We start from the raw sequence: 27,274 nt of genomic DNA, 5'->3' as shown, positions 1-27,274 counted from the left end.
TTTTCATCCATATGTTTATCGAATGACCATTTAAATGCTCTTAAAGTTGGCGAGTCTGCTACTGTTGCAGGCAGGCCGTTCCACACACCTACTACTCTTGGATTAAAGAAGCTACCTCTAACATTTGTCCTATATCTATCACCCCTCAATTTAAAGCTATGTCCCCTCACGCTAGCCATCTCCATCCAAGGAAAAAGGCTGTCACTTTCCACCCTATCTAACTCTCTGATTATCTTCTATGTCTCAATTAAGTCACGTCTCAACCTTAGTCTCTCTCACAAAAACAGCCTTAAGTCCCTCAGCTTTTCCTCATAAGACTTTCCTTCTATACCAGGCAGCATCCTAGTAAATCACCTCTGAACCCTTCCTAAATCTTCCACATCCTTCCTATAATGCGGTGACCAGAACTGTATGCAATACTCCAAGTCCGGCCGCACCAGAGCTTTGAACAGCTGCAACATGACCTTGTGTCTCCAAAACTCGATCCCACTACCAATAAAAGCTAACACACCATATGCCTTCTTAACAACCCTACCAACCTGGTGGCAATTTTCAGGGATCTGTGTAGATGGATGCCGAGATCTGTCTGCTCATCTACATTGCCAAGACTCTTACCATTAACCCAGTACTGTTTATTCCAGTTGCTCATTCCAAAGTGAATCACCTCACACTTTTCTAACTTAAAATCCATTTGCCACCTCTCAGTGCAGCTCTGCAGCTTATCTATGCCCCTCTGTAACCTACAACATCCGTCGGCACTGTCCACAACTCCACTGATCTTCGTATCATCCGCAAATTTACTAACTCATTCTTCTATGCTCTCATCCAGGTCATTTATAAAAATGTCAAACAGCAGTGGGCGTAAAACAGATCTTTGTGATACACCACTAGTAACTGAATTCCAGGCTGAACATTTCCCAACAACCACCACCTTTCAGCCAGCCAATTTCCAAACCTCTAAATCACTCTCAATTCCATGCCTCAGTATTTTCTGCAATAGCCTACCATGGGGAGCCTTATCAAACACTTTTATGAAATCTATATATCCCACATCAACTGCTTTACTCTCATCCATCTGCTTAGTCACCATCTCAAAGAACACAATAATGTTTGTGACGCACATCCTACCTTTCACAAAACCGTGTTGACTATCCCTAATCAACTTATTCCTTTCTAGGTGATCTCTTATGGCCTTTTCCAACATTTTACCCACAAGCAAAAACTACCAGAGTTGTCTATAACTACCAGAGTTGTCTCTACTCCTCTTCTTGAACAAGGGGACAACAAGGGATCCTTCAGTTTTCTCCCACTATTCCTGTAGACAATGACGATGATCAAAGCCAAAGGCTCTGCAGTCTCCTCCCTGGCTTCCCAAAGAATCCTTGCATAAATCCCATCCAGCCCAGATGACTTAGCAATTCTGGAAAGTGTGAAAATAGATAACACCTCCTCCTTGTGACCCTCAATCCTGTCTAGTCTAGTAACATAGAACAATACAGCACAGAACAGGCCCTTCGGCCCACGATGTTGTGCCGAACTTCTAACCTAGATTAAGCACCCATCCATGTACCTATCCAAATGCCGCTTAAAGGTCGCCAATGATTCTGACTCTACCACTCCCACGGGCAGCGCATTCCATGCCCCCACTACTCTCTGGGTAAAGAACCCACCCCTGACATCTCCCCTATACCTTCCACCGTTCACCTTAAATTTATGTCCCCTTGTAACACTCTGTTGTACCCGGGGAAAAAGTTTCTGACTGTCTACTCTATCTATTCCTCTGATCATCTTATAAACCTCTATCAAGTCACCCCTCATCCTTCGCCGTTCCAACGAGAAAAGGCCGAGAACTCTCAACCTATCCTCGTACGACCTACTCTCCATTCCAGGCAACATCCTGGTAAATCTTCTCTGCACCCTCTCCAAAGCTTCCACATCTTTCCTAAAGTGAGGCGACCAGAACTGCACACAGTACTCCAACTGTGGCCTAACCAAAGTCCTGTACAGCTGCAACATCACTTCACGACTCTTGAATTCAATCCCTCTGCTAATGAACGATAATACTCCATAGGCCTTCTTACAAACTCTATCCACCTGAGTGGCAACCTTCAAAGATCTATGTACATAGACCCCAAGATCCCTCTGTTCCTCCACCTGACCAAGAACCCTACCATTAACCCTGTATTCCGCATTCTTATTTGTTCTTCCAAAATGGACAACCTCACACTTGGCAGGGTTGAACTCCATCTGCCACTCCTCAGCCCAGCTCTGCATCATATCTAAGTCCCTCTGCAGCCGACAACAGCCCTCCTCACTGTCCACAACTCCACCTATCTTCGTATCATCTGCAAATTTACTGACCCACCCTTCGACTCCCTCATCTAAGTCATTAATAAAAATTACAAACAGCAGAGGACCCAGAACTGATCCCTGCGGAACTCCACTTGTAACTGGGCTCCAGGCTGAATATTTACCATCTACCACCACTCTCTGCCTTCGACCGGTTAGCCAGTTTTCTATCCAATTGGCCAAATTTCCCTCTATCCCATGCCTCCTGACTTTCCGCATAAGCCTACCATGGGGAACCTTATCAAATGCCTTACTAAAATCCATGTACACTACATCCACTGCTCTACCCTCATCCACATGCTTGGTCACCTCCTCGAAGAATTCAATAAGACTTGTAAGGCAAGACCTACCCTTCACAAATCCGTGCTGGCTGTCCCTAATCAAGCAGTGTCTTTCCAGATACTCGTAAATCCTATCCCTCAGTACCCTTTCCATTACTTTGCCTACCACAGAAGTAAGACTAACTGGCCTGTAATTCCCGGGGTTATCCCTATTCCCTTTTTTGAACAGGGGCACAACATTCGCTACTCTCCAGTCCCCTGGTACCACCCCCGTTGCCAGTGAAGACGAGAAGATCATTGCCAACGGTACTGCAATTTCCTCTCTTGCTTCCCACATAATCCTAGGATATATCCCGTCAGGCCCGGGGGACTTGTCTATCCTCAAGTTGTTCAAAATGTCCAACACATCTTCCTTCCTAACAGGTATCTCTTCTAGCTTAACAGTCCGTTTCACACTCTCCTCTTCAACAATACGGTCCCTCTTGTTCGTAAATACTGAAGAGAAGTACTTGTTCAAGACCTCTCCTATCTCTTCCGACTCAATACACAGTCTCCCACTATTGTCCTTGATCGGACCTACCCTCGTTCTCGTCATTCTCAGGTTTCTCACATACGCATAAAATGCCTTGGGGTTATCCTTGATCCTATCCGCCAAGGATTTTTCATGCCCTCTCTTAGCTCTCCTAATCCCTTTCTTCAGGTCCCTTCTAGCTATCCTGTATCCCTCCACTGCTCTGTCTGAACCCTGTTTCCTCAACCTTATGTAAGCCTCCTTCTTCCTCTTTACTAGACATTCAACCTCCCTCGTCAACCAAGGCTCCCTCACACGACCATTTCTTTCCTGCCTGATAGGTACATACATGTCAAGGACACATCGTATCTGCTCCTTGAAAAAGTTCCACATTTCCACCACATCCTTCCCTGACAGCCTATGCTCCCAACATATGCTCCTCAAATCCTGTCTTACAGCATCGTAATTTCCCTTCCCCCAATTGTAAAATCTACCTTGTTGTGCGCACCTATCTCTCTCCATAACCAAGGTGAAAGTCACAGAATTGTGGTCACCATCACCAAAATGTTCACCCACTAACAAGCCCACCACTTGTCCCGGTTCATTACCGAGTACCAAATCCAATATGGCCTCCCCTCTGGTTGGACACTCTACATACTGCGTTAGAAAAGCTTCCTGGACACACTGCACAAACACCGCCCCATCCAATCTACTTGATCTAAAGAGCTTCCAATCAATATTTGGGAAGTTGAAGTCACCCATGACTACGACCCTGTGGCTTCTGCACCTTTCCAAAATCTGTTTCCCAATCTGTTTCTCCACATCTCTGCTGCTATTGGGGGGCCTATAATAAACACCCAACAAGGTGACTGCACCTTTCCTATTTCTGACTTCAGCCCATACTACCTCCAGAGGCAGATCCCCCTCAAACTTCCTTTCTGCAGCCGTTATACCATTTCTAATTAGCAATGCCACCCCCCCTCCTTTTTTACCACCCTCCCTAATCTTACTGAAACATCTGTAACCAGGAACCTCCAACAGCCATTCCTGTCCCTCATCTATCCATGTTTCCGTGATGGCCACAACATCGTAGTCCCAGGTACCGATCCACGCCTTAAGTTCACCCACCTTATTTCTTCACCCACCTTATTTCTGATACTCCTTGCGTTGAAGTATATGCACTTGAGCCCATCTCTGTGTCCACAAGTAGTCCCTGTCAGTGCTACCTTCTCCACAGCCTCCCTACAGTCTTGGGCATCCTGACACACAGCTAGCTTACTTGCTGGACTACAAGTCCGGATCCCATCCCCCTGCCAAATTAGTTTAAACCCCCCCCGAAGAGTGCTAGCAAACCTACCCCCCAGGATATTGGTGCCCTTCTGGTTCAGGTGCAACCCGTCCTGTTTATACAGGTCCCACCTTCCCCAGAATGCATCCAATTGTCCAAATATCTGAAGCCCTCCCTCCTACACCATCCTTGTAGCCACGTGTTCAACTGCACTCTCTCCCTATTCTTTGCCTCACTGTCACGTGGCACCGGCAAGAACCCAGAGATGACGACTCTGTCTGTCCTAGCTTTTAGCTTCCAGCCTAACTCCTTGAGCTCTTGAATGACCTCCCCACCCCTCTTCCTACCTATGTCGTTGGTGCCAATGTGTACCACGACTTCTGGCTGCACACCCTCCCCCTTAAGGATTCTGAAGACACGGTCCGAGACGTCTCGGACCCTAGCACCCGGGAGGCAACAAACCATCCGAGAGTCTCGCCCATGTCCACAGAACCGCTTGTCCGTCCCTCTAACTAGAGAGTCCCCTATAACTAGCGCTCTCCTCCTCTCCCCCTTTCCCTTCTGAGTCTCAGAGCCACAGACCCCTTCACTGCAGCTTACACCTGCAAGGCTGTCCCCCCCAACAGTTTCCAGGGGAACGACCACAGGGGAACCCTGCACTGCCTGCTTCTTCCCCTTCCCTCCTCTAACTGTTACCCAGCTACCTCTGTTCTCCGGCGTAACTATGTCCCTGTAGCTTCTATCAATCACCCTCTCAGCCTCTCGAATAATCCTCAGTTCATCCAGCTCCAGTTCCAGTTCCCTAACTCGTTCGGTGAGGATCAGGATCTGATTGCATTTCCTGCAGACGAAGTCGGCAGGAGTATCGGTGGTCACCCCTACCTCAAACATCCTGCAGGAGGAACATTCCACCGCCTGCGCTGCCATGACTGTACACTTTGTCTCCAAAAACAAGAACACTGAGTCACTTACCTGTGGACTTTAAAGTTAGGTTAGAGGAGGAAGGTGGGAGGGAGGCCCTACGAAAGTAGGACCTGGGGTCTAGAACACACCCACTCAAATACTAATCACTTACCTTCCTGCCCAGCTATGCGCTCCAACCTCACTTCCGCTGCCCGCTACAGGTAAGTAATTTTGAAACAAACTGTCTTACCTTAGCTGTAGTCTCCCGGGTTCGCTTTTCCTCGGCCGCTGCTCCCGCTCAAATGACCGTTGGTGATTAAAGGGTGAGTATTTATACTCACAGTTCTCCTTCCCGGCTGCCCCTCTGTTTGCCGTCACTTCCTCTGCTGCTCCCGCTCTTTTTGTGAAGAGAGAGGAAAAAAAACACCGCTGCCCGCTACAGGTAAGTAATTTTGAAACAAACTGTCTTACCTTAGCTGTAGTCTCCCGGGTTCGCTTTTCCTCGGCCGCTGCTCCCACTCAAAATGGGAGTATTCTCTGTATTCTTCTCGACAACATTGTCCTTTTGCAGTGTGAATACTGACAAAAAATATTCATTTAGCACTTCTTCTATCTCTTCGGACTCCATGCACAACTTCCCACGACTTTCCGTGATTGGCCCTAATCTTTCTCTCATCATTCTTTTTATTCCTGATATACCTATTGAAGGCTTTAGAGTTTTCCTTGATTGTATCCTTCTCATATCCCCTCCTGGATCTTCTTAGTTCCCTCTTTAGGTCCTTCCTGGCTAACTTGTAACTCTCAAACACCCTAACTGACCCTTCACATCTCATCCTAATATAAGCCTCCTCCTTCCTCTTGACAAGAGATTCAACTTCTTTCGTAAACCACGGTTCCCTTGCTCGACTACGTCCCTGAATGACAGGTACATGCTGATCAAGGACACACAGTAGCTGGGTCCTTGAAATAAGCTCCACGTTTCAGTTGTGCACACACCCTGCAGTTTCCTTCCCCATTGTATTCATCCTAAATCTTGCCTAATCACATCATAATTGCCTTTCCCCCAGCAATGACTCTTGCACTGCAGTATATACCTATCCTGTTCCATTTGCTAAAGTAAACATAACTTAATTGTGGTCACTGTCACCAAAGTGCTCACCGACCTCCAAATCTGTCAACTGGAGGGGTTCATTACCCAGTACTAAGTCCAATGTGGCCTCACTCCTTGTTGGAGCGTTAGGATTGAGCAACAAATGTTGATCTTGCCCACTTGCAGTGAAAGAAGATAAGAGAAGGAACAAGCTTGTGCAGTGGATATGGCTTCTCTGACTTTTTTTACGTGAATGAGAAGTTTTTCTGACTATAGAGACATTAATAGTGATGATACAGACCAGAATGATCACCCAGAATGCAGAGGAATTCGAATGATTGTAGTTCCAACCTTTTAATATTTGCTCATAAGACAATCCCTCTCTAACTGGGATAATCTGTGTAAATCTTCACTGAACTATCTCCAACAAAATATTATCTTTTCATAAATAAGGGGACCATAAATGATAACAGTTCTCTAGAAGAAAAAAACAGAGGTTACTGGAAAAACTCAGCAGGTGGACCTGAAATGTTAACTTTGATTTCTTTTCAAAAACGCTGCCATACCTGCAAAACATTTCCAGATCTTCTGTTTTTGTTTCTGATTTAAAGCATCTGCAGTTGTCATTGGTTTTAACAGATCTCCAGATGTGGTCTCACCAGCATTTTGCACTTGGAAGCAGGAAGGGCCAGCATTCCATTAGCTTTCCATCAGCTGAACTTTTATGCTAGCTGTCCCTGTTTTGTGCACAAAGACCCCCAAGTCTCTAAAGCAGCTTTCTGCAGTTTTTCCTCCATTTGAAAAATCTTTTCTCTCTTCCAAATTAAGAACTTTACATTTTCTCACATTTTCCCACAACGCATATCATTTGCCAACTTTTTGCCCACTTATTTGGATGATCACCTTATTGGGATTGTATTATAGACCCCCTAATAGTCAGTGGGAAATTGAGAAACAAACTTGTAAGGAGATCTTAGCTGTCTGTAAGAATAATAGGATGGTTATGGTAGAGGATTTTAACTTTCCAAACATAGACTGGGACTGCCATAGTGTTAAGGAATTTGTTAAGTGTGTACAAGAAAAATTTTCTCATCCGGTATGTGGAAGTATCTACTTGAGAAGGTGCAAAACATGACTTACTGTTGGGAAATGAGGCAGGGCAGGTGACTGAGGTGTCACCTCAGTGGGGGAGCACTTTGGAGCCAGCGATCATAATTCTACTGGATTTAAAATAGTGATGGAAAAGGATAGACCAGATCTAAAAGTTGAAGTTCTAAATTGGAGAAAGGCCAATTTTGACAGTGTTAGGCAAGAACTTTCAAAAGTTGATTGGGGGCGGATGTTCGCAGGTAAAGGGACGGCTGGAAAATGGGAAGCCTTCAGAAATGAGATAACGAGAGTCCAGAGACAGTATATTCCAGTTAGGGTGAAAGGAAAGGCTGGTAGGTGGAAGTGAATGCTGGATGACTAGAGAAATTGAGGGTTTAGTTAAGGAAAAGAAAGAAGCATATGTCAGATATAGACAGGATAGATTGTGTGATTCCTTAGAGTATAAAAGAAGTAGGAGCATACTTAAGAGGGAAATGAAGAGGGAAAAAGGAGACATGAGATAGCTTTGGCAAATAGAATTAAGGAGAATCCAAAGTGTTTTTACAAATATATTAAGGACAAAAGGGTAACTAGGGAGAGAATTGGGCCCCTCAAAGATCAGCAAGGCGGCCTTTGTGTGGAGCCGCAGAAAATGGGGAGATGCTAAAAAGGTATTTCACATCAGTATTTACTGTGGAAAAGGATATGGAAGATATAGAATGTAGGGAAATAGATGGTGACACCTTGAAAAATGTCCATATTATAGAGGAAAAAGTGCTGGATGTCTTGAAATGCATGAAGGTGGATAAATCCCCAGGACCTGATCAGGTGTACCCTAGAAGTCTGTGGGAAGTTAGGGAGGTGATTGTTGGGCCTTTTGCTGAGATATTTGCATCATTGATAGTCACAGGTGAGATGCCAGAAGACTGGACGTTGGCTAATGTGGTGCCACTGTTTAAGAAAGGTGGTAAGGACAAGCCAGGGAACTATAGACCAGTGAGCCTGACCTCGGTGGTAGGCAAGTTGTTGGAGGGAATCCTGAGGGACAGGATGTACATTTATTTGGAAAGGCAAGGACTAATTAGGGATAATCAAAATGGCTTTGTGCGTGGGAAATCATGTCTCAAACTTGATTGAGGTTTTTGAAGAAGTAAAGTAGAGGATTGATGAGGGCAGATGTGACCTATATGGACTTTAGTAAAGCATTCAACAAGGTTCCCCATGGGAGACTGATTTGCAAGGTTAGATCTCATGGAATACAGGGAGGACTAGCCATTTGGATACAAAACTGTCTCAAAGGTAGAAGACGGAGAGTGGTGGTGGAGGGTTGTTTTTCAGACTTGAGGCCTGTGACCAGTGCAGTGCCACCAGTGGGTCACTTACATAAATGATTTGGATCTGAGCATAAGAGGTATAGTTAGTAAGTAAGTAAGTTTGCAGATGACACCAAAATTGGAGGTGTAGTGGACAGTGAAGAAGATTACCTCAGAGTACAACAGGGTTTTGATCAGATGGGCCAATGGTCTGAGAAGTGGCAGATGGAGTTTAATTCAGATAAATGCGAGGTGCTGCATTTTGGGAAAGCAAATCTTAGCAGGACTTATACACTTAATGGTAAGGTCCATGGGAGTGTTGCTGAACAAAGAGACCTTGGAGTGCAGGTTCATGCTCCTTGAAAGTGGAGTCGCAGGAAAATAGGATAGTGAAGGCGGCGTTTGGTATGCTTACCTTTATTGGTCAGAGTATTGAGTACAGGAGTTGGGAGCTCATATTGTGGCTGTACATGGAATTGGCTTGGCCACTGTTGGAATATTGCGTGCAATTCTGGCCTCCTCGGAAAGATGTTGTGAAACTTGAAAGGGTTCAGAGAAGATCCCAGTGGAACTCCACTAGTTTCAGTGCCAGTGTGAAAAAGATTCCCTTAACCCGACTCACCATTTCCGCCCATACTCAATCCATCCCAATGTACTATCTTGAAAACACTAGGACTTTCCCTTATCACTTAACCTTTTGTGAGGTACCTTGCTGAATGTTGAATATCCAAATACACAACACCTACAGATATTATCAATCCAATTTGGTGGAGACTTTCTTGAAAAATTTGAGTCCAAACCTTTCCATCAATACATGTTAGGTTAATCAGCCTATAATTCCCCACTCTCTGCCTCCCTCCCTTTCTTGAATGAGGCGTCACATTGGCAGATTTCCCATCCTCTGATGCATTTTCAGAATCCAAGGATTTTTGGAAAATGAAAAGCAATGCATCCATTTTCTCTGTTGCTACCTCTTTCAGGTCCTAGGATTCAGTCCATAAGGGCCAGGGGACTTTAAGAATCATAGAATCTTCACAGTGCAGATAGAGGCCACTTGGCTCATCAAGTCTGCACCAACCCTCTGAAGAGCATCCCACCCCCTACCCTATTCCCTTAACACCGCATTTACCATGGCTAACCCACCTAGCCTGCATATCACTGGATGTTATGGATCAGCTTAGCATGGCCAATCTACCTAACCTGCAAATCTTTCAACTTGCCTGCCATGGCTACGCAGTGTTAAATAGAGTTGTATGACAGCCTGTTCTTAGCATTAGTGGATGATTGGTATCATGTTTGTCAATGCTGTGCAGCTCAGGAAAATGTTTAGGAGATACATTTATTTTTCAAAAATATATGCTTAAGTTTTGTTCCAGTAATGTTCAAGTCTGAAATGCATTTTTTTTGTGTTGCTTTAACATGCAAGTATGAAATCCTGTCATTTTAGTTGAATTTGCAGAAGTAATCTCAGTTTGCCAACTGTATTTATTAGGTGGCAGATGAAGAGGAATTCATTCAGAAACTCGGCTGCAAAGCAGATGAAAACCTCAAGGTAGTTTCAATCTTTGGCAACACAGGTGATGGCAAATCTCATACCCTTAATCATACCTTTTTCTACGGGCATGAAGTTTTCAAGACCTCCCCTGCTCAGGAATCCTGCACAGTTGGTGTGTGGGCAGCTTATGATCATGTTCATCATATTGTTGTCATTGACACTGAAGGCTTACTGGGAGCAACAGTCAACCTTGGTCAAAGAACAAGATTGCTCCTCAAAGTACTTGCAATATCTGATATAATTATTTACAGAACTCGTGCAGACAGATTACACAATGACCTCTTTAAGTTTCTCAGTGACGCATCTGAAGCCTACCTTAAACATTTTACAAAGGAGTTGAAAGCTACCACTGCAAGATGTGGATTGGATGTTCCATTATCTACTCTGGGACCATCAGTCATAATCTTCCATGAGACAGTGCATACTAAATTATTGGGATCTGGTAAGCTGTACAATAATCTTCTGTTGTTCAATTAGAATATTATACAACCAGATCTTGATTTTTGTTTCATTCAGAAATGAAGTTAATAGATGTTTGAACAAGTACATCCAAGTTTGCCTTTTCTGACTATATTGCATGCACTCATGAATGGTGCTAAGGCTGTTACTTTTGGTCTTGAAAAGTGACTAATGTACTTTGGATGACATGGGATAGAATGGGGAGGATTCTCTAAAGTTTGAATAACAAGTGAAGCGTCTACTATGTGGTAACAGCATGAGTGTTGTTTACCATCACAGGATGTTTCTGTCAAACCAAAAGATGTTTTGCCCACCACAGGATTAAGTAATGTGATCACTGGACAGTGTTAGTATGATGTCAAGTATGAATGAATTGTTTAAAAACAGCACCAACTTCAGAACTTTCAATTATGATCAAAAGTATGGTCCTGCATTATTTTGCACATTTGTGTGTGTTGTCTTAATGTAGAAATTAATTGCTTCAGATTTGAGTGGATTGTTTAAATGATCCCAGGACAAAGTGAAAGTGCTATTTTATGCTAATCATTTTAAGTTAGTAGCGCCAAACCTACATTTCCTTCTATGATTCCTGACGAGAAGCAACCAGGGTTCTGGCTGGCTTGAGGGCTTTCCAGTGGATAAGTTAGGTTGTTCAACTCCTCGAGCCTACCCCTGCAAATAATTCAGCTCATGGTTGATCAGACAGTAATACAAATTCTATTTTCCTGTCTGTCCTCATGACCTTTAATCAAGGCAATGACAGGAATCAAAGCTGTTGGTTGGATTTGTACCATATCCACTTTGAATATTCACTTCTTCCACCAGTGCTGCACAGTGGCAACAATGTATACCGTATAAAAAATGTACTGCACTAGCTCAGTAATGCTATTCTGACAGCACTTTCTAAAAAGGACACAAGCTGTAGATACATGAGAACACAAGACTAGCAAATTTTCCTCTAAACCACATTCTGTCCTGATCTGGAAATGTATTGTGATTACTTCACTATTGCTTGGTCAAAATACTAAAACTCCCTGGGTTTGTATCTACGACTCATGGACCGCAGCAGTTCAAGAAAGTAGCTCACGATCACCTTCTCTTGGGCAGTTAGGTATATTTATTTGGGGCTTACTAAGGTAGATAAGTCCCGGAGTGCTGTTGGGATCCTTTCCAGAATATTGTGGGAGGCAAGAGAACAAATTGTTGGAGCACTAGTTGGCATCTTTGTATCTCGTTGGCCACAGGTGAGGTCCCAGAGGACTGGAGAATAGCCAGTATAGTCCCATTGTTTAAGAAGGGTAGCAGAGATAATCCAGGAAATTACAAGTCTGTGAGCCCCACGTTGGTAGTAAGGAACTTACTTGAAAAGGTTCTCAGGAGCAATATCCAAAACATTTTGGAGCAGCAGCAGCAGGACCAATGAGAGCGAGGACAAGGGGACTGCTGCGAGAAGGTAGGTTTCCCTTTTATTTCGGCAGCACAGCTAAGTGGGAGTGGGGAGAGTGAGGAGCTGAGTGGGAGTGGTCAAATTGCACTCTGAGAAGGTAGGTGAATTGATATATTTGAACAGCGGCTGAACCTGAGACACTACAGGTCTGGTATCTCCCACCAGCACCCCCTCCTTTGACCAAAAGAAAGACTGTGGTGTATTGATAAGGTAACGCTTTTCTGTTTTTTTTTGTCATGTGGTTTACTTTTTTTTCATTTATCTGTTATTTGATATTATAGTTGGTTTAAGTTAAGCTTAAGAGTAAAAATGGCTGCAGATCTCAGACCCGTGTAATGCTCCTCTTGCTCAATGTGGGAAGTCAGGGATGTGAATGATGCCTCAACTCCCTCACATGCAGGAAGTGTGTCCACCTACAGCTCTTGTTAGACCGCATGACGGCTCTGGAGCTGCGGATGGACTCACTTTGGAGCATACACGATGCTGAGGGGGGTCATGGATAGCACGTTTAGCAAATTGGTCACACTGCAGATTAGGATTTCTGAGGGAGAAAGGGAATGGGTGACCAAAAGGCAGAGAAAGAGCAGGAAGGCAGTGCAGGTGTCCGGTGCGGTCACCTCCGTTTAGAACAGGTATACCGTTTTGGATACTGTTGGGGGAGATGGCTCACCAGGGGAAGGCAGCAGTAGTCAGGTTCATTGGTACCGTGGCTGGCTCTGCTGTACAGAAGGGCGGGAAAAAGAGTGGAAGGGCTATAGTCATGGGGGATTCAATTGTAAGGGGAGTAGATAGACAGTTCTGTGGTCGAAAACAAGATTCCCGAATAGTATGTTGCTTCCCAGGTGCACGGGTCAGGGATGTCTCAGGTCGGCTGCAGGACATTCTGAAGGGGCAGGGAGGTGAACTGTTGCGGTGCATATAGCCACCAATGATATCGGTAATAAATGGGCTGAGGCCCTACAAGCAGAAATTAGGAAGTTAGGAACCAAGATAAAAAGTAGTACCTCAGAGGTAGTAATCTCAAGATTGCTACCAGTGCCATGTGCTAGTCAGAGTGGAAATGAAAGAAGGGGCATGATGAATGCATAGTTTGAGAAGTGGTGTAGGAGGAAGGGATTCAGATTTTTGGGACATTGGGACCAGTTCTGGGCGAGGGGGCACTATTACACATTACACTTGGGCTGGACTGATATCTTAGGGAGTGCTTTAGCTAATGCTGTTGGGGAGTGTTTAAACTAATGTGGCAGGGGGAAGGGGAGCAATTGAGGTTAGTGGACAGTCAGGTGGTAGTAACTAAAGCCTGTAAGGAACTAGGTAATGAAGTCAGTGTGACTAAGGGGAAGTGTAGGGAGGGAGCAGATGATGAATACAAAGGGACTGGTGGTCTGAGGTGCATTTGTTTTAATGCAAGAAGTGTAGTAGGAAAGGCAGATGAACTTAGGGCTTGGATTAGTACCTGGGAGTATGATGTTATTACTATTACTGAGACTTGGTTGAGGAAAGGGCAGTATTGGTGACTAATTGTTCATAGTGGATCAATGGTTAGCACAGCTGCCTCTCAGCATTAGGGACTCTGGTTCAATTCCAGCCTCGGGCGATTGTCTGTGTGGAGTTAGCATGTTCTCCCTGTACTCTTAGGAGTATTGATATGCAGGGGGATCCAGGTGTGCAGGTCCAAAAGTTATCCAATGCCCAAATGCATTGGTGTTTAGGCTGCTGTTGTACCTGGTGGAAACAGGCACCTCTATGAATACGCGAATAGGAAGGGAATAGAGTGATACGTATCCTGTAAATGAAGGCAGTTTTAGTATGGAGGAGCAAAATGTGTTGACGCAGGCTTGGAGGGCCTGTTCCTGTTCTCTTGTTCTCTTTGTTCTCTTGTTCTTAGCTGATCCAGGGATGCTTGCATTTGTGAATTAGTCTACAAGATACAGCTTAGATTCTAACATCCAGGATTAACTCTGACAGAAATTTGAATTAATAGACCAACTGTGGGCTGACTTACCACATGGGGCACTTTAAGTGGTCAGACCTTTAAGACAGATCCTGTAGATATTTTTAACATTGGTAGTCATTAAATCTCACTAAAACTGTCTCCTTTACAAGGGACTCCAGTACTTCACTTTTAAAAATCTAGATTCAGAATGTTCAAAACCTCTGACACAGTGAGTGTCTTAGTAGCTCTTGAGACAGAGTTCTGAAGAACTCCTGAGAATGCTTCTAGACATCTGATTAAAAATTGAAGCTTGCAGTAATCAATGACTAACTTCATCAAACCACTTTCTCTTACCTCCATTTTAGCAGTTGCTTCAAATAGATACTGTTTGTGGGCTTCCTTCAGCCCACTCTCAGATGTACCTAATTCGGAGTAGCTCCCCAAGCTATTTTCTCCAGCCTTAAACATTTTCCACTGCATGAAGCCACCTTCCCTGGCCAATGTCAAGCACAGGCAGCCTCCCATCCCCTTTACCTTTGTTCATTTTTGCGCCAAAGCTGGAATGAAGACAGGACCCAAGTGGGTGAAGCAAACCCAAGCCTTAGTAGGTGATAATCAGCAGGAGAATTTGTTCCTAATTTTGACCTGATATCATGACTTATCTGGATCTGAAGTTAATGTTGAGAGCTCCCTCCTGACTGTATACCACTCTGCTGAGTCTGCCCTGACAGTGGGCAGTGGTGTTAGTGGCGAGAGTGTGGTGCTGGAAAAGCACAGCAGGTCAGGCAGCATCCGAGGAGCAGGAAAATTGACGTTCCAGCAAAAGCCCTTCAGGAAGGGCTCCCCGAATGCTGCCTGACTTGTGCTTTTCCAGCGCCACACTCTCAACTCTAATCTCCAGCATCTGCAGGCCTCACTTTTGCCCAATGGTAGTAGTGGCATTTGGGGCTTAGTGGCATGGAAGCATATCTCTGAGATAATGTCAGGTTGTTGCTTGACTCTTTTTGTGAGACAGCTCTCCTAATTTTTACCCAAATGCTCATTTACTTTGGAGAACTTTGCAGTGTCAGCCAGGCTGTTCGCCATTATCATTTAAAGAGCCTTAGTCAATTTTGTGTGGTACATCTAGAATCATAAATGCGGGCAAAAGTGAAGACTGCAGATGCTGGAAATCAGAGTCTAGATTAGAGTGGTGCTGGAAAAGCACAGCATCCGAGGAGCAGGAAAATTCCTGAAGAAGGGCTTTTGCCCGCTGCCTGACCTGGCTGTGCTTTTCCAGCACCACTCTAATCTAGAATCATAAAAGCCCTACAGTGTACAGTTTCCTACAATCCATTCTGCCCATCAAGTCCACACCACCCCTCTGAAGACCATCCAAAACCACCATCTCCACCTTATTCCTGTTGCCCTGTACTTCCCAGTTAACCTACCTAATCTACCTAGCTGCTGATCCCTGGACACCATGGGCAACTTAGCATGGCCAATCTACCTCACCTGTACATCTTTGGACATCTGGTTTCTTTTATTTTCTCAAACTTGGTAGCATTTAGACACAACTGAGTGGTTTGCTATTTGCTGAGTTAGTTACATAGAACATAGAAGAATACAGCGCAGTACAGGCCCTTCGGCCCTCGATGTTGCGCCGATCAAAGCCCACCTAACCTACACTAACCCACTATCCTCCATATACCTATCCAATGCCCGCTTAAATACCCATAAAGAGGGAGAGTCCACTACTGCTACTGGCAGGGCATTCCATGAACTTACGACTCGCTGAGTGAAGAACCTACCCCTAACATCCGTCCTATATCTACCCCCCCTTAATTTAAAGCTATGCCCCCTTGTAATAGCTGACTCCATACGTGGAAAAAGGTTCTCACTGTCAACCCTATCTAACCTCCTAATCATCTTGTACACCTCTATCAAATCACCCCTAAACCTTCTTTTCTCCAATGTAAACAACCCCAAGTGCCTCAGCCTTTCCTCATAGGATCTTCCTACCATACCAGGCAACATCCTGGTAAACTTCCTCTGCACCCGTTCCAGTGCCTCCACATCCTTCCTATAGTATGGCGACCAAAACTGCACACAATATTCCAGATGCGGCTGCACCAAAGTCTTATACAATTACGTTTGCCTTACTGGGAAGAGTGAGCCACTAAATGTCCCCACTGTTCCATGAGCCCCATGAGCCATCACAAAATGTATAAAATCACAATTAGTCCACTAAACTGACCAATTTTCCACTCTAACTGCTATTCAGGACAAAACTGATTTATACCTGATATCATGTTTACAAAAACATGATTATATTTGTTGTAACAAAAGAGAATTACTAATCTATTATGTGATTTAAACTACAACTCTTTAAAATCCCCAAATAGGTGTACACACTATCATGACTAGGAGACTATTTGACACACATGGGTGGAAAAGAACTAGGTTAGAAGTTCGGCACAACATCGTGGGCCGAAGGGCCTGTTCTGTGCTGTATTGTTCTATGTTCTATGAGAAACACAATTCTGAAGATGAAAAATCTAGGTCGCTAGGTTGGGTTACCTTTGTTCTCACACAGTTTCTTTTGATTTTTAACACTGATGACATGCTGTTATCTATGATGGGATCATTTTCTTCACTTCAGTTGCTCATCTGGTGCACTAGCAGGAGGCTGGAAGAACACAGGAAGCATCAGGAAGTGGTGAAGTCAACTTTTCAGGCATAACCCTTCAGAACCTGGCTGTTTTGATGTTAGAATTATTTCTTCTCAGTTTTTTTTGTTCTTTTCACTCACTTTGGAGTATATGCATATAGAGAGAGAAGTGAGAGATACTTTCAATTCAATGATGTATCCTCACTTGCAGCTTTTTAGCAAACAGCAGCTCAGCCAATTGGAAGGCAATCGTCGGGCAGTTTTTTCTCAACTAAACCCACTCTGTTTCCGAGTATCCTCCTCAATACTTCAAAAGGTAACATTGTCTTGCACAGTTCAAAATGTGCTGCACTTGACTTTTCACTTGAAATTTGCAAAACTGTCATAGTTCAATTATTTAGTGGCGTCTGACTTCCATTCGAGTTCTCAATTCGCAAAGGAAAAATATGTGGTGCCTCACAGTCTGGAGTCATGTAAGCGAGAATGGCAGATTTTCCTTAAAGGACATTAGTGAGCCAGATGCATTTTTATGACCATTGTCAGTTGTTACATAGTCAACATTAGACAGCTTTTGATTCCAGCTGTATTTAATTAAAGTCAAATTTCATCCTCAGATCCTTGGTCTCTGGATTGCTGATTCAGTGACAGTACCACCACAACATCATCTCCCGATATTTGGCAGATCATAAAGCTATGGGTGAAAAATTAATGACAGGGAAAATTATTTCAATTGATCAAAAAGTCCAGACTATAAGGTGGAGAGTTATTTCTCTTAGCTGTCAAGATTTTAGCAATAATGACATGACTTCTGCAAGATTATGATCAACTTTAATTCAATAGCTGATCATGTGGATAGAGGTCTTGTTTTAGAATTTATTCTTTTGAGTCGATAGTTTATTCCCCCCCGACTTGTACAGAGAGAAAAAAAGAGAAATATCCCCTACTTTTGGATGCTTTTGACTACACTATCAGGAAGAATCCCTCCTGATACTTGTAAAACTATAAAGCAGTCTCTCCAACTTTTGATTTTTAGGATATATCCCTAAAAATATGTTTATTTATTTCTTGGATTTTGGTGTTGTTTCCTGGCCAACATTTATTCCCCATTGCGAGTTACCTTTGAGAAGGTGATGGTGAGTTTCTTTCTTGAACTTACAGTCCTTAAAGGAAAAATATAAGGTCTCTTACAATGGTCAAGTTTTATTTATTTAATACTGTGGAATCTCATGCCTGTGTACCCTTAATTAGTATCTGAGATTTTCAACTTTGTTTTGGGTTCTGGAGCTAGACAACTGAATCAAATCAGCCTCCCTACCTGTGTATTCACAACACAGTAAAAGTCAAACCTTCAAAGACCCTAAAAATTGACACTTTTGATCATGCAAACAGGTGATGCAGTGATCTGATCCAAAAGTCATTTTGCTTTGTTTAAAGTTTTGTGTCATCCTGTATCCCCTTATTAGCCGAAACAAAAAGCTCAGAGACACAGGGTAGTTTTACCTCCTTTATCTTTATTCTGGGCCCTGGAGAGCGAGAGAACGATTACCCACGTGCACAAAGACATGAATTCTCGGTCTTCTCTCTCGAACGGCAGTTTCTTAATGAACTATATAGTGATTTTACAGGGAGAAGCATCAAGATAAAACAACATACATATTAATTGACCGTTACAATCAGCAAGTGTCAGTGGTAAAGATTAAGCCATCTACTGTTACACAATGAATATTCTTAACCTTGTTAACTGGCTTCACATAATGAATACTTTTCACCTTGTTAAATTACATACTGAATGCCACCTCATCTTGTTTAATGGCTGCTTTTCCATCTTGTTAACCCATTACCTTTGCCTCCACCCCATTGTTAACTATATTTCTTATCTGACTCATGCTCAGCTGAACCTCTTGTTTCACAAAACTCAAAACTTAACTTTTTTTTTTCTTTTCAATTTTATCAGGATTTGGCAACAGTGGAAGTCTGGGCTGATATGACAACCTAAGTTTACATTGAATGTCTAAGCTTTTTTTGAAATACAAGGGAATTTAGTTATGGTCAGAAACTCAGCTCTTTCTTAGATACCCTGAATATTTTCTGTGAAAATGTGACTATAGTGGTTTCGACTATCTCAAAAACAACTAGCCTTGCCAGTGATGCTCACATCAGATTAAAAACAAACTTTAATTTGAAAGGCAGAATATATTTCTTGGAGATTTTATGGTGTCTGACCAATCTGATTGAATTCTTTGAGGTAGCAGAGAAGGTGATGAAAGACAAGATGATGCTTGTCTGGAATTTCAGAAAATATATGGCAAACTGCCACATTGGCAGCTTGTGGTGTAGCTCGAAGATTGTGGAATTGAGAAGGTATGGATTCTGAGTTAACTTGATAACAGAGATCAGTGGTGGTAGATGAATAGCTTTTGTACTTTGAGAGGTAGTTTGCACCAGTGTCCACCAACAGTCAATGTGTTTTTATTTCTTCTTGAAATGTGCATTGCTAAATGCTAGCATTTATCACTCAGTCCCTAATTGAACTGCCTTTCGAACAGTTAACGTGGTTTATGTGCATATGTGGTACTGAGTGGTAGATTTTTACTCAAAGACAGTGCAGTGAAATACTTCCACGTCAACGTCCACATGTTATGATTTCAGCTAATGTAACTAAGGGACCAATCCGATCCCAGAATGAAATCTGGCTGGAGAGATAATTTGTTTTAATTTGAAGTGGTGATCTTTCACTGAGACATAAACATGCAAGGCTGCAGGTTGTTTTCAGCAATAAAGCAGGAGCTTGTTACACAAAATAAATGAAAATAAAACAAAACAAACCAAGCAAACTACATAAAACATAGCCGAAAAGTTTCAAAGTACAAGGCAAAATGAATTCCTATCTAGTCCTCAACACTATCACTTCACAGTTACTCATAAACCAGGTAAATCTCTCTTTCCAACCAAATCTATAGGGTTTGACATAACTGCTTAGGTTTCTTAAGCCAGTGTAATTTGAATTCAGTGAAACTTTAGAATTTGTAAAAAGAAAGTAGTAGCCCAGTGGCAACCATGTAATCGCTTTTGATTGTCATAAAAACCCCATCTGGTTTACTAGTGTCCTCAAGGCAAGGAAATCTGCCATTCTTGGTCTGTATGTGACTCCAGACCTACAACAACGTGGTTATCTCTTAACCGTCCTCTGGGTAATTAGGGATGGGCAATAAATGCTGACTACACCAGTGACTCTGACATCACAGGAGCAAATAAAAAGAAATTGTTAGTGAGATGGTTGGTGCAATAGTTTAATATTCAAAAATGACCTTGATTCGAGGTAGGTAGATGCATGGAGAATAGTGAGTACAACTCTTTTAGCCAAAAGGGGAGGGACACAAATGCGGAAGTATTTAGTTCAACATCTATTGTAAGGAGAATGATAGAAAGTATTATTAAATAATAATTAAAGAAGCTATTATTAAAATGTATATGAATAAGTTCAAGAAAATCACAGAGTCAACGTGATGAGATTAGATTAGATTGCTTACAGTGTGGAAACAGGCCCTTCGGCCCAACAAGTCCACACCGACCCGCCGAAGCGCAACCCACCCATACCCCTACATTTACCCCTTACCTAACATTACGGGGAATTTAGCATGGCTAATTCACCTGACCTGCACATCTTCGGACTGTGGGAGGAAACCAGAGCACCCGGAGGAAACCCACGCAGACACTGGGAGAATGTGCAAACTCCACACAGTCAGTCGCCTAAGGCGTGGTTTCACAAAATCATGTTTAACCAATCTGTTGGGAGTTCTTTGATGAGATAACACATGCTTCGATAAACTGGTGAATGTACTGAACTTGGATTTCTAAAAGACATTTTATAAGGTGCCCTTTCAAATGTTTTTGTGGAAAATAAAATTTCACGGTGTAGGGGTAATATATTGCGATATGTAATGAGTGCTGTAGGAATTGGTGCTGGGACCTCAACTGTTACTCATGAAAGGACAAACTATCGTTGCCAATGTTTGCTGCCAACACAAAGGCTGGAATGTAGCTTGTGAAGAGGACAGGAGGTTACAAAAATAGATATAGGTTAAGTGAGTCAGCAAAGATGAGACAAATGATGTATGTGTGTGTATGTATGTATGTATGATAAAACATGAAATTGTCCACTTTTGCAGGAAGAATAAAAGAAAATATCATCTAAATGATAGAGTGTAGCACTCAGATGCAGAAGAATTTGAGCATCCTCATCTCTGAATTACAAAATCAAAGCAATTAGTGTGCAGGTAATAGGAAAGCTGTCACTCAATGAGTGGAATTGAATGTAAAGCTATGGAGGTTATGCTTCGGTTATGTAGTGCAGTGGTATCTGGAACATTGTGCACTGTATTGGTTGCTGGGGGTCAGTTCGTTCAGTTGGCTGGATAGCTAGTTTGCAATGAATAGATGCTGGTTCTGATGATAGTAGAATCTAAGCTCAGAGAATAGAGCCCAAAACGTTAAGCCATGCTATATCAAAGAAGCATTTTGAAATTCTTATACAGGCAAGTATTGGTACAAGTTTGGAATTCTCTTCCATAAGCAGCAATTAATGCCAGACCACTTTCTAATTTTAAATCTGTTTGGGTATATTTTTGTCAGCCAGAATATTAGAGGAACTGGGATAAAGGCCTGTATGGTGTTCTGTCACAAATAAGGAATGATCTCACTGAATGGCAGAATGTGGTTGAAGCCTACTTCTGTTCCTGTGTTTATTTTTTAGGGGTTGGATTATGAGAACATAACCTTTGCTTGTATTGCCTTGATTTAGAGTAAATGGCTGGTCTAAGCAGAAATCTGATAGGGTAGATACAGCGCAGTTAGTTCATCTGGCAAAAAAATTTATAACAAGATAGCCTAAAGTATTAGATCTAGAATATGTAACAGTAGAGTGAGGAAGCACTTTTCCCTTTTCAGCTTTGTGGAAATTTGGAACTTGTTCTTCCAAAGTGCTTTAGATTCTTGGTCAGGTTTTATTTACATTTGTTACTAATCGCGGAAAGAGTAATGAAGCCCATCAAGTTGCATTGCGGAACTGTAGTGCTGTGGGGGTATTTTTAACTTTGGGGTTTAGCTGTATGAAAATTCCACAAGTAAAATATCTTGTCATTGTCTCTTATTCAGATTTATGGATTGATTCTCATAATCCAATAATATTTAGGAGTGAATGTATGAACTTGCTCTGATTTCAAGATCACCTACTTCCAGTTGCACTTTGCTTACTATTAGACTGTTAGATGAGCAGCCCAGAATAGAATACATGGTAACAATTCACAACTGTATTTATGTATTTTATCTATTTCAATGTTACGACAGATAGACCTTCAGAGATGCCAGAAAAGCTTCTGCAGGAACGATTTCGCAAACTTAGTCGGTTTCCAGAAGCTTTCTGTTCCATTCAGTACAAAGGGACCAGAACGTATAATCCTCCAACGGACTTTTCCGGAGTGTTACGGACCATTGAACAGCAGTTGAATAACAACGCAACTCGATCACCCAGACCTCCAGGAATCATTTTCAAGGCATTGAAAGTAGGACATGACTATTATTTCATGGTGCACATTTTGGGAGGCTCCGTAACACTGCCATCAAAACTAGCAGAAAATTTCCTTGAAGTTTAGAAGAGCTTGTCTCACTAATGAGTTCATTTTATTTGTAGAAATCGATGTCTGAATTTCTAATCCTACTGACCTCTCCATTAGTAGGTTGGAATGGAGGATGGGCCACTCCTGGTAGGAACAAAAGAAGTTTGGGAAAAAGTACAGCCCATTGCATCACAGCTGCATTACTAATCTAGTATTGTAATTTTTCTTCTGTCATGTACGTTTGGACTGTGCCACTAAAATAATGTCACTTTAGTTTGCTGCTAACTTGTGGAAACCTCATTCAGATGATAATTCCTTTCCCACTTAAGTGCAAAGGTTTTAGATTCATGTTATATTATTGAGTTGGGCACCCAATATTTAGCGCAGTCTTTCTACCTGTATTAGGCTGTCCTGTTGGGCATGCCATCCACAGGAAGCTGCGGGGAGCCTTCCTTACAGAGGCACTTGAGTCTGATAATATCATAAGGCTCTAAACTGTGACTTCAAGGGAAGAAATAGCCCTACCATTGTTCAGATCACATGCTATCTTTTCACCAACCAATCTTTAATCTTAAGAAAATAACTAGAAACATTATGCAAATAAATCATACTAGATTCAAAAAAAGAGATTGTTACTATTACACTTGGACACTTTTTAGTGGACTACACATTTACAAGATCTATGTAAAACCAAAATGGCCTAATAAACCATGGAACTATGCTGTGCTCAGACTGGTATTATGCTGAGGGATTAGTTACACAAATCAAACTTCAAGTTTGTGCCAAGATTCCTTTAGCTTTACACTTCCTCTTCCTTTTAATTAAGGGCAACATTCCATTCTTTGGTTGCTTGCTGTAACACTGTAGTAACTACTTGTGATTGATATATGAGGACATGCATATATCTCAGTATTACAGCAGTTTACAGTCTCTCTCCATTTAATTGTTTTTCTTTTTTAATTCTTACCTCTGAAGTGGACGGTATCATATTTTCTCACATTATACTCCATTTGTTAAATTCATGCTCTCTCACTTAGCCTCTCCGTATCCCTCTGCAGACTCTGTATCCTCTTCACAACTTGCATTTCTATCTATCTGTGTATTATCTGTAAATTTGGCTACGACATACTTGTTGCCTTCGTCCAAGTTAATAATATGGATTGGGAATAGTTGAGACCAAAGCACTCCACTAGTTAGAGCTTTCTAACAACAAAATAAGCCATTTAACTAAATTCTCTGTTTTGTGTTAGTTAGGTAACTGTCTACATGTGCAAAATATCACCCCTAATAGAAGAGCCCTTACTTTGGGTAGTAACCATCGCGTTTCCTCTTTAATCACTCTGCTTAGTACAGCCTTGAAGAGCGCTAATAGATTTTTCAAACGCTGTTAACTTCTCATGAAATCACTGAGTCTGCCTGATTATATTGTGATTTTGAAATGTTCTGCTTTCATGACGGATTCTAGCATTTTCACAATTGCAATTGTTAAACTAAAATTTTGTCAGAGGCATGTAGTTGCCTGCTTTCTGTCTCCCCTTCTTGATGAGAAGTTTTGAAAAATGTTTCTTTTTCTTTGACCTGCTCTGACCTTTTCAGGATCGAGAGAATTTTTGGAGATCACAGCCAATGCACCCATTGTCTCTGCAGCCACTTCTTTTAAGACCTTTGGGGCATAGGCAATCGTGTCCAACTGCTGAGCTTGCACACAGTCATCTGGCAGTAATAATGCTTAGGTTGGCATGACTCAATTGGAAAGCGTGCGCCAATAGTCAAGTCCAACTATTACACTCGCCTTCACAAATATGTAACTTCCCTTTTAAATCAACGTGATGGTCAACTTGCCTGATCAACTGCTATTCATGACAAATGTAATTGACACCAGGATTTTGTCATTAACCGGAAAAAAACTCTATTGTGAACTCAGAGTCATGGAGGTGTACAGCATGGAAACAGACCCTTTGGTCTAACTCATCCATGCCAACCAGATATTGTACCAGTTTCCACCACTTTCTTTGGCAACTCATTCCATACACGCACCAACTTCTGCGTGAAAAGGTTGCCCCTTAGGTCCCCTTTAAATTTTTGACCTCTCTCCCTAAACCTAGACCCTCTAATTCTGGACTCCCCCGCCCCAGGGAAAAATCTATTTATCCTATCCATGTCCCTCATGATTTTATAAACCTCAGCCTATACAGCCTGACCCTATAGCTCAAATTCAGTAATTTGCGTACCCTTTTGAAGACCCTCAAATCTCTCATCTTCTTTTACAAATAAGACAGACAAAACAGACATTGTGACACAAATGTTATGGGGAAAACAAAATTTGCAAGTAAAAGTCCACACCACAAGAGTTTTTTCTCACGCTCTTTTGAATTGTAACCGTAATGACATAATGTCTGGAGGTAGACGATCGATGTTTGATTCAAAAGCCAATCAGGTGGGCCTGGGGCTTTATTGGAATTCTTTCTCTTGGGTCTCTGTCCCTTTGTCGTTTCCTCACTCTGAAGAGGCTTCTAGGAGTGCAATGCCTTCTCAGTCTGTAAAATGGCAGATTAAATGGTAATTTAAAACAGCTGTTATTAGGCATTTTTCCCTCAACTCAAATTTTCCTGGTGCTACTCTGTTTTGTAAAGTATTTGCTTTACTGCTCTGAGAAGTAACATGATTTTGTGTAGCCCAAAGGATACTCCAACTGATCCCATTTGACCATCAAGCTGCATAAACCTTTCTGGTACTTTTAGCAGTGCTCAACTTCCATTTTCCAGTCTATAATCCAAAAGAAAATGTGTAGTCATTTACATGTCAGTTATTGCCAATACAAATGTTTTGATTAGTCATTTATTTACTTGTGGGACTTGGTACACTCAGTTATATCACATTTCTTGATGTAATTGCAGTAAAACCTTTTAAAGTGGATTAACATGAATGTGTTGTCAAATGGAATAGAGTAGGTTAAAAGGACGGGTAGGAAAATGGCACGCGGTTACTTGGAGAAATGCACTGTAGCACATTTGGAGAATAAGAATAGAGTAAATTTGTTTTACTTTTCATTTAGAGGAAGATGAAGAGAATGCATTGAAATTTAAAGATGGGAATCAAAATAGACAACACATTTTCGAATGGAAGACGAGATTTCTCGATATTGTATATCAGATCAAAGCAGGAAATTGCCACTGAATTCAGGATCCATTTTTTGTAAAGTGCTTTTTAGCACTCTGAGGAAGTGAAAGGCACTAAACAAAATATTTGCAAATCAAGAGAATGGAAGTAACTAAGAGAAGTGGGAGAGCACTGGAAGAGAGTAAATTTAAGATCCAATGGATTAATGTTAGAAATGGGCAATTACTATAAAAACTCAAAAATTGCAGCTATTTTTCACTGAATAGATTGAAACAAGAGGATCAAATAGTAATGTTCAAAATTCAAAAGAAGGTTTCAGCAGGATACATGATGGAAATTATTTTGTTGACAAGCAGTAACAACAGTCAGTATTTTGTGCATCTCTCTTCGAGAGGACGAAACCTACTCTCGAAGTTTGCAAGTTATATTTGCAAAATCTTTTCTTTAGGCTTTGAGCGATCGTTTTAGTGGAGAAATTGCAGATGATCAGATGGCTCACAGTTGCTTCTTCCCTGATGAATATTTCACTTGTTCTTGCACATGTCTCAGCTGTGGGTAAGTGATAATGTACTTAACAAGAAGTTATATTTTGTTTAATGTACATGTAGATTCACTGGAAAGGTTGGTTTTTGGAAATGCACCTAAGATTGTGCCTTGGCACAGCAATAGAAGGCAACTTTTATTAACTTTCAGCTATATGAATTGTTATGAGGCGTAAGTTAACAAGTTAGGATGACTAGGGCAGGGTGAGAAAAAGGAGGGTCTGTAGCAGGATGGAAGTGCATCAGTGATAAGTGGGATTATATATGAAAATGGGAGTGGCATTGGGAAAATTAAAATAACAAATGGTATGTCGAAAAATGAAACTGGGTAAAGCAGACTTATCAAAGTTATCCATAAATAAAAACAACAGTAAAGAAAATTGGGACCTGGGTTACGATGTGAAATCATTAAACTCACTGCGTCCAAAAGGCTGTGAAATGCCAATTTGAAAAATGTAATGCTGTTGTTTGAGTTTGTGTTAACATTTATTGAAGAGTGAAGTGAGTAGAGGTCAGAAAGGCTGTGTGAAGAAAACTTTGAATGCTAAATACTCTGGATTCCTGTTGGGGACTGAAGGCATGTATTCCATAATGTGATACCCCGATATGCATTTGGTTTCCTCAGCATGTTGGAGACAATAATGTGAGCAGTGAATGTTGTTTTAAAATTACAGAAGTTTAGATCAAGTTCTTTTTCGTTTGGATATTGTATTTGGCTCCTTGGGTAGTCTTTTAAAAAAAAAGGAGCCAAAGGATAGAAGGGGACAGGTTGTTAGTAGTGATTTGAGAAATGGACCAGGGTGTTGAAAAGAGAGTGGGGAAAGTGGAAAAGAGAATGTGTGTTTTCAAACACTGCTTTTTGTCATTTATATAAATAATTTTGGATGTGAATGTAGAAGATATGGTTAGTACGTTTGCAGGCAACACCAAAACTGATGGTGTATTGGACAGTGAAGAAGGTTACCTCAGTGGAGCAAGACCATGATCAGATGGGCCTATGGGCTGAAGAGTGGCAAATGGAGTTTAATCTAGATAAAATGTGAGATGCTACATTTTGGTTGGGAAAATCAGAGCAGCACTTATACACTTAATGGTAAGGTCCTGGGGAGTGTTGCTGAACAAAGAG

At 41.9% G+C, this 27,274-nt stretch overlaps 1 protein-coding gene across 2 annotated transcripts in view; it reads left to right on the top strand.

Annotated features, from left to right (window-relative positions):
• The window catches only part of LOC140476620 (zinc finger FYVE domain-containing protein 1-like), a 93,613-nt gene that overhangs the window by 6,871 nt on the left and 59,468 nt on the right, over positions 1 to 27,274 (top strand). For both annotated transcript variants that reach the window (XM_072569502.1, XM_072569503.1), the window contains exons 2-4: positions 10,317 to 10,821; positions 22,218 to 22,432; positions 26,055 to 26,161. In XM_072569502.1, the coding sequence (XP_072425603.1) occupies positions 10,317 to 10,821; positions 22,218 to 22,432; positions 26,055 to 26,161 (827 nt within the window). The remainder of the gene's footprint in view (positions 1 to 10,316; positions 10,822 to 22,217; positions 22,433 to 26,054; positions 26,162 to 27,274) is intronic.

Source organism: Chiloscyllium punctatum, chromosome 4 (genome assembly GCF_047496795.1).
Source record: "Chiloscyllium punctatum isolate Juve2018m chromosome 4, sChiPun1.3, whole genome shotgun sequence".
NCBI classification, from domain to species: domain Eukaryota; kingdom Metazoa; phylum Chordata; class Chondrichthyes; order Orectolobiformes; family Hemiscylliidae; genus Chiloscyllium; species Chiloscyllium punctatum.
The sequence above is the reverse complement of the archived record's forward strand: the minus strand, read 5'-3'. Positions and strand labels throughout refer to the sequence as shown.